At 46.6% G+C, this 7938-nt stretch overlaps 1 protein-coding gene across 1 annotated transcript; it reads left to right on the top strand.

The window, feature by feature from the left end:
• Positions 1-7376, top strand: PSMB5 (proteasome 20S subunit beta 5; the record flags this gene model as incomplete). The annotated part of the gene is made up of 3 exons (XM_059183417.1): positions 1-267; positions 1006-1312; positions 6874-7376. Coding segments are annotated over 3 exons (861 nt in total), but the record flags the coding sequence as incomplete, so codon positions are not given.
• Positions 7377-7938: the final 562 nt, after the last annotated feature.

Raw genomic sequence — 7938 nt, 5'->3', positions numbered from 1 at the left:
CGGCGAGGCGTTGCCCGGCTGCTCTTTAGTAGGCCTTCTGGCAGCGAGTTTCTTGTGCCCTTACTAGACATGGCGCTGGCCAGCGTGTTGGAGAGGCCGCTACCGGTGAACGGGCTCGGGTATTTTGGACTCGGGGGTCGTGCGGATCTGCTGGACCTGGGTCCAGGGAGTCCCAGCGATGGGCTGACCCTGGCCGCGCCCAACTGGGGTGTCGCGGAGGAGCCAAGAATCGAAATGCTTCATGGAACCACCACCCTGGCCTTCAAGGTGCGGACCCAACCGCCGCGCCGCGCTGAGACCCGCGCGCCCGCGCCCTTACCGACCTTCCCGGCCTTCCGGCCGGACTGGAGCCCGTGGGGGCCGCGGGGGCCGCGACCACCGAGCCTAGTGGGAGCCTCGGGCCTGTCCTCCCGACCCCGGTGGTTTCGCTGTTTCATTGACCTGAGAGGCTTCGGTTCTCGCTCTAGCCGTAGGACCGTGGGGCTGAGGTTAAGGGGGAGAAGAAACCCGAGGCCGCTTTGGTTGATTCCTAGGCAACCCTATGACTCCGGTTCAGGAAAGGGAAGGCCTCAAAGCAATGAATATTGGTAGAGGAAAGGATGTTTAACCATTAACTAAAGGTTTTTAAAAACTGGGTCCCCATTAGGCAGGGGTAACTGAAAAGCGATGAGGGAAAGAATTGTGGGAGGGAACACTGTAGCGGGAGCTAGACAACTGGAATTCTTGATCCAGCTTTACAATAACTAGGTGTACGATCTTGGGCAAGTCATTGGATCTCTTGAACTCGTTTCCTGATCTATAAAATGAAATTGAAGATAATACCGGTTATACCATGTCGTGGGATCTTGTGAAGCTTAGTTGATACCAATATGTGGAAAGCATTTTGTGAAGTGTGAAAGGATAGAGAAAGATATTCTGGTTTTCTACTGATGCAAAAAGAAATGTGAAGGAGATGTTTCTGTGGTCTGATGTGGTCTGCTTTGTGTTTTCCTCTGATCTTAACAGTTTCAACATGGAGTCATTGTTGCAGCGGACTCTCGGGCCACAGCTGGTGCCTATATAGCCTCCCAGACAGTAAAGAAGGTGATAGAGATCAATCCCTACCTGCTGGGCACCATGGCTGGGGGCGCAGCGGATTGCAGCTTCTGGGAGCGGCTGTTGGCTCGGCAATGTCGAATATATGAGCTTCGAAACAAGGAACGCATCTCGGTAGCAGCTGCCTCCAAGCTGCTTGCCAACATGGTGTATCAGTATAAAGGCATGGGGCTGTCCATGGGCACCATGATCTGTGGCTGGGATAAGAGAGGCCCTGGTGAGTTAAGCTGCAAGCACTTGGTTCTTGGGCTGGCACTACAGAGAGGAGGGGTTGGATGAACAGGTGAATGAAAGGGCTTTGAGTAGGCGCTGGGGATGTGTTGATTAGGTTCTCCACCCTTTCTTCTCTTTGTTCAAGGAAGGCACTACTGTGTAGGAGAGGGCATGGAGTTAGACTAGCTGTGTCATTGACCACCCCATGTGACCTTACTTTGGCTGCTCATTTTCCCAGTCAGTTTCATCATCTGTTTTGTTAGTTAAAGGAGGTAATACATGTAAAGCATGTCTGGCACATAATGTTTCTCCTTCTCTCTCCCATTAAATGGTAAGACCTACAAAGAGTGTATTTGAGAATTAAATTGGATAATAGACATAAAAACTCCAGTCAGTGCTTTCTAATAAAAATATGATGTGAACCACACATGTAATTTAAAATTGTCTTATGGAGGGGCACCTGGCTGGCTCCATCAGTGGAGTATGTAATTTATCTCAGGGTGGTGAGTTCAAGTTCCACGTTGGGTGTAGAGTTTACTTAATAATAATAATAATAATAATAATAACTTTTTTAAAGATTTTATTTATTTGAGAGAGCGAGTGAGCTTGAGCAGGGAAGGAGTAGGAGAGGGAGAAGCAGACTCCCCGCTGAGGAGTGAGCCAGGTGCAGGGCTCAGATCCCTGAACTCCAGGATCATGACCTGAGCCAGAGGCAGATGCTCGACTGAGCCACCCAGGTGCCCCAATAACAATTTTTTAGAATTGTCTAATGGATATATTTAAGAAGTAAAAAGATGGGGACATTGTAATGATTCGTTTAATCCAGAACATCTAAAGTAATATCATTTGGCATGTGCATTAGCCCCATTTCAAGTGCTCAATGCCACATGTTGCTAGTGGCCATTGTCCTGGACAGTGAAACTCTAATAGGAAGTTAGTCATTTCTCTTCTTTTTTCCTTTAGGGAGTCTTTGGCCTAGAAGGGGCCTTTAGGGCTGATCCTTTCCTTGCTTGATAAAATCATCCTAGGTCCTATTCTGTCATCTCTTAAAATAAATTCCTTAGCCTTTTTCTGTTTTTAGTATATAGAAACCTTGCCAGGAAGTTCAGCCTTGCATCTGATGTCAGTTCCTTTTCAACCAGTTTTTTTTTTTAAGTTTTCATTTAAGTATCCATTTAAATAATCTCTATACCCAGCGTGGGGCTCAAACTCACCACCCTGAGATCGAGAGTCGCACGCACACTCCACACAGACTGAGCCTGCCCGGCACCTCAGCTTTTTGACCAGTTTCGGATGTCTCTTTATCAAGCTGGAATACAGCTAGTTACTTTCTGTATAATTTTCCCCCTCCATGCTTGAGTAGTTTATTCTTCCCTTTTGTTTATGCTTCATTCATTCACCTGTTTACTGAGTGCCTAGTTTTTTTCTGTCGAACAACTGCAGGATACCCAGCACTTTTCCACTTGGTTTAGAAGCTCTCGGTTCACTGTTCAGTGGAGGGTGAATAAGAAGATTAAAAAAGGGGATGTAAGAGAGGAGCATGGCTTGTTACTTTGGAAATTGAGATGCTTTTTTGGGAAAAGTGTGAAAGAACAGCTCCATACATTTTTTGTGTGGCCCAGGGAAGCATTTTGGAACTGTTGCTTCGTACCCTTAGCTACTGGGTCTGTTCCAGGGGACGGAAGCCGTGTTTGAGAGTACAGATGCTGGCTAGCAATGAGAACCTGAGAAGCTAGAGCATAACCTAAATCATGCCTTCACAAGAACCCTTCCCTACAGCATGTCTCATCTAGGATGAGTCAGTCCGTTGCCTCAAAAAGCAGATGACTGAAAAATGATTACAGATTACTTAACACGAGGCTAAATTAGATGAATGCCATTGTAAGGAGAACCGGTATGCTGCTGAGGGAGTTTTGAGGAAAAGGATTATTTCTGATGGGAGGACACAGGATGACTTCATTGATAAGTGACAGTCGAATAGGATGTGCAAGTGAGAGAAGGGAAGCATGGTGGAAAAGGGGGGTGGATGAAGCATGCGGTTTGGGAGGAGTAACTGAAAGCCCAGTTTGTTTGTTTGTTTTAAATATTTATTTATTTGAGAGAGAGAGGGAATGTGCACACAAGCAGGGGGTGGCAGGCAGAGGGAGAGGGTAAAGCAGGCTCCCTGCTGAGCACAGAGCCTGATGCAGGGTTTGATCCAGAAACCCTGGGATCATGACCTGGACTGAAGGCGGACGTTTAACTGACTGAGCCACCCAGGCACCCCCAAAAGCCCAGTTTAATCAGAACTAAGGTTGTGTGAAGAGGAGTAGTGATCCATAGAGCTGGAGAGCTAAACAGGAATCATGTAGTGAGCCCACTAGGCAAGGTAGTGGCCCTGGGACTGAGGAGGGACTAGTTTGGGGTAGACATTGGAATCCTTGAACCTGAAGACTGGTGAGCATTTGGTTCTCAACTGGGTTGCATTAGAATCACCTAGAGAACTTAAAACACAAGTCCCATACTTGTTCTCCACCCCAGACCAACTGGAAAAGAATACCTGTTGTAAGTCCTGGGCATCTTTTTAAAAAGCTTCTTAGATGAATCTGATACACAGTGAGAGATTGGAACCACTGGAACAGAAAAATAACGATCCTATTGGCAGGCAGAACTTGAGAACATGGGAGGCAGTGTGGGCTGGTGGAGCAGTAGAGAGAGATGAGTTTGGTTGGTAATGGAGAACCACTGAAAATATTTGAGGATAGGAAGTCTGAATCTGAACTTGGTGACAAAGGCATCCTGTTGGAAGATCCAGCAGGTAGTTGGAATTGATAAACATTTTATTAAAATCTTTGTCTAAATTTTCATCTGTAGTAAATACTAGCTAACTTCTTCATAAAGTGCCAAATAGTAAATAATGTAGGACTGCAAGCCATATGGTCTTTGTTTCAACTACCTAACTCTCCTGCTTTAGCATAAAAGCAGTCATAGACAATATGTACACAAATAGGTATGGCCGTGTCCCCATAAAACTTTGTTTACAGAAACGGGCAGTTGGCCTGGCCAACCCCTGATCTATACCAGCATCGTCCAATGGAAATAAAGTGTGAGCCATACATGTAATTTTAAATTTTATAGTAGCCACATTTTCTAAATTAAAGATAAAGAGAAATTAACTTTAATGATATATTGTATTTTGGAGTGCCTAGGTGATGCAGTCAGTTAGGTGTCCCACTCTTGGTTTCAGCTGTGATCTCAGGGTCGCACTCAGCCTGGAGTTGGCTTCGGATTCTCTCTCCCTCTCCCTCTGACCCTCCACCTTGTGTGCATACACATTCTCTCTCAAACAAATCTTTTTTTTTTTTTTTTAAGATTTTATTTATTGGGGTGCCTGGGTGGCTCATGGGTTAAAGCCTCTGCCTTCGGCTCAGGTCATGGTCCTGGAGTCCTTGGATTGAGCCCTGCATCAGGCTCTCTGCTCAGCGGGGAGCCTGCTTCCCCCTCTCTCTCTCTGCCTGCCTCTCTGCCTGCTTGTGATCTGTCAAATAAATAAAATCTTTAAAAAAAAAAAAAAAAGATTTTATCTATTTATTTGACGGAAAGAGGGACCAAGCAGGGGGAGTGGCAGAGGGAGAAGCAGGCTTCCCACAGAGCAGGTAGCCCTATGTGGGCCTTGATCCCAGGACCCTGGGATCATGACTGAGCCAAAGGCAGATGCTTAACGACTAAGTCACCCAGGTGCCCCTAAAATAAATAAATCTTAATAGTATATATTTTATTTTATAGATCCAAAATGTTAGCACTTCAGCATGTAGTGCCAGCTTCATTTCACATGCTCAGTGGTCACACAGGGCTAGTGGCTCCCATATTGGACAGTGCAGGTCTTTGCGATATAATTTGGAACCCTAGGCTCTCTTCTACTGTGCGGTATATGTCTTGTTCCCCAGATAGTCTAAACTTTGAGGACTAGGGTTGTTTTTTTTTCTTTGTAAGTATTGTTTTGTTTTGTTTTGTTTTTTGTTTAAGTTTTTATTTGTTTATTTGACAGAGACACACAGCAAGAGGGGGAACACACAGGCAAGGGGAGAGGGAGAGGGAGAAGCAGGCTTCCCAGTGAGCAAGGAGCCAGATGTGGAGCTCAATCCCAGGACCTTGGGATCGTGACCTGAGCTGAAGGCAGATGTTTAATGACTGAGCCACTCAGGCGCCCTGTTTTCTTTTTTAAAAGATTTTATTTATTTGAGAGAGAACACCCCTAGCACCCAAGGGCTAGAACTGTTTTAAACATTATCTCCACAGTGCTGACATTCTGTGCTTGAAACCTAAGTCATGGGGCTCCTGGGTGGCTCAGTCGGTTGCATTAGCCCTGTATCAGGCTCCTTGCTCCTCAAGAAGCCTGTTTCTCCCTCTGTGTCTCCTGCTCTCCCTGCTTGTGCTTGTGGGGTCTCTCTCTCTCTCTCTCAAATAAATAAAAGTAAAACCTTAAAAAAAAGAAAACCGGGGCACCTGGGTGGCTCAGTGGGTTAAAGCCTCTGCTTTCGGCTCAGGTCATGATCCCAGGGTCCGGGGATCAAGCCCCGCATCGGTGCTCTGCTCAGCGGGGAGCCTGCTTCCTCCTCTCTCTGCCTGCCTCTCTGCCTACTTGTGACCTCCGTCTCTCAAATAAATAAACAAAATCTTTAAAAAAAAGGGGGGGGGCGCCTGGGTGGCTCAGTGGGTTAAGCCGCTGCCTTCAGCTCGGGTCATGATCACAGGGTCCTGGGATCGAGCCCCGCGTCGGGCTCTCCGCTCAGCCGGGAGCCTGCTTCCTTCTCTCTCTCTGCCTGCCTCTCTCCCTGCTTCTGATCTCTCTTCTGTCAAATAAATAAATAAAATCTTAAAAAAAAAAAAAAAGAAAGAAAGAAAAGGAAACCTAAGTCATTTGGATTATACTTGTTTTTTGGTTATGCAGTGAGGATAGTAAAGCAGTAATAATGTGAAGTAGAATCCAGGAATCTTAATATTTAATTTTATTCCTTCAGCTATTATTTTTAATAGATTTTTATTTATTTATTTGACAGAGCACAAGCAAGGGGAGTAGCAGGCAGAGGGAGAGGGAGAAGACAGCTCCCCATTGAGCAGGGATCCCAATGCAGGGCTCAGTCCCAGGACCCTGGAATCATGACCTGAGCTGAAGGCAGGTGCTTAACTGACTGAGCCACCCAGGCGCCCCCAGCTATTATTTTTTTTCAAGTAATTTTGTAGAAATATATTTGCTTTCTTTATTTTTTTTTTAAGATTTTATTTACTTACTTGACAGAGACACAGTGAGAGAGGGAACACAAGCAGAGGGAGTGGGAGAGGGAGACTTCCTGCCGAGCAGGGAGCCTGATGCGGGGCTGGATCCCAGGGCCTTGGGATCATGACCTGAGCCAAAGGCAGACGCTTAAAGGCTGAGCCACGCAGGCACCCCCAAAGTATTATTTTCTTGTATATCTGTTGGTCTCCCCTGGGTTTCAAGAGGGATAGAGAACTTTTCTTGGAGAATGAATTAGATGTCAAAAGAGATGGTCATTTTTTTCCTGCTAACCTCACCTCTCTTTCCAGGCCTCTACTATGTGGACAGTGAAGGAAACCGGATCTCGGGGGCCACCTTCTCTGTAGGTTCTGGCTCTGTGTATGCTTATGGGGTCATGGATCGGGGTTACTCCTATGACCTAGAGGTGGAACAGGCCTATGATCTGGCCCGTCGAGCCATCTACCAAGCCACCTACAGAGATGCCTACTCGGGAGGCGCAGTCAACCTCTACCATGTGCGGGAGGATGGCTGGATCCGAGTCTCCAGTGACAGTGTGGCTGATCTGCATGACAAATATAGTGGCTCTACCCCCTGAAGGAGGGTGGATGTGGCTGCTTGCATTTCTTGGGGGAAACTGTTGCTGGCAATGTGGGTACAGCTCCCCATCCTCTAGTGGAGGGGTCCTCAATTGTACTGATAATTTTTTTAAGCTCTGGTGGCATTGACCTCTATGTGTTACTAGTTGTTAATGACCTGCTGCAGAGGTGATTATTTGTTTTACTTTCTTGGATGTTAACATTACACTACTCGACCTCAGCCTGTGTTGTGTCTTTTGTCCATGCTGTCCCTCCTCCAAGCACTTTTCAGCCAAAATAGCCAGGACCGTGGGAGGGCACCGACTGTAATTACAGGAAACAGTGGTGTGAAGACATTGTCTAGTGAATACATTAGCATCCCTACTCATGAAGCTAATAACAAAGGAGATGGAGAGAGAGGCAGGGAGGAGGGAGAGACTTCCCGATTCTGTTTGCAAAGAGATGAAAAGTTGATGAGGTGGAAAGATGCACAGGGCTCTGTGAGGAAGAGCTGCACAGGGAAAGGCTCTCATCCTGCTGTGGGGGAGGGGAAGTCAGTGCTACCCACAGAGCAGAAAGGTGAAGAGGGTGAATCTTGAATCTTAAACCAACTGGGAAGGGAAGGTTTGTTTGGACCTTGAGAAAAGAGGACAAAGAGGTGAGTGTGAAAGTGGTAGTGACCACAAGCTTGGTGATCCTTGTCCTTTTGGCCATCCCGTGTACACAGGTGGGGGACAGAGCGGTTGATGGTGGGCTTACAGTCTCCTGAACAGGAAGCGGCTCAAAACTGTCACTGGC

The sequence above is a fragment of the Mustela lutreola genome, chromosome 7 (genome assembly GCF_030435805.1).
Source record: "Mustela lutreola isolate mMusLut2 chromosome 7, mMusLut2.pri, whole genome shotgun sequence".
NCBI lineage: Eukaryota > Metazoa > Chordata > Mammalia > Carnivora > Mustelidae > Mustela > Mustela lutreola.
This window is presented reverse-complemented; position numbering and strand designations above follow the sequence as displayed.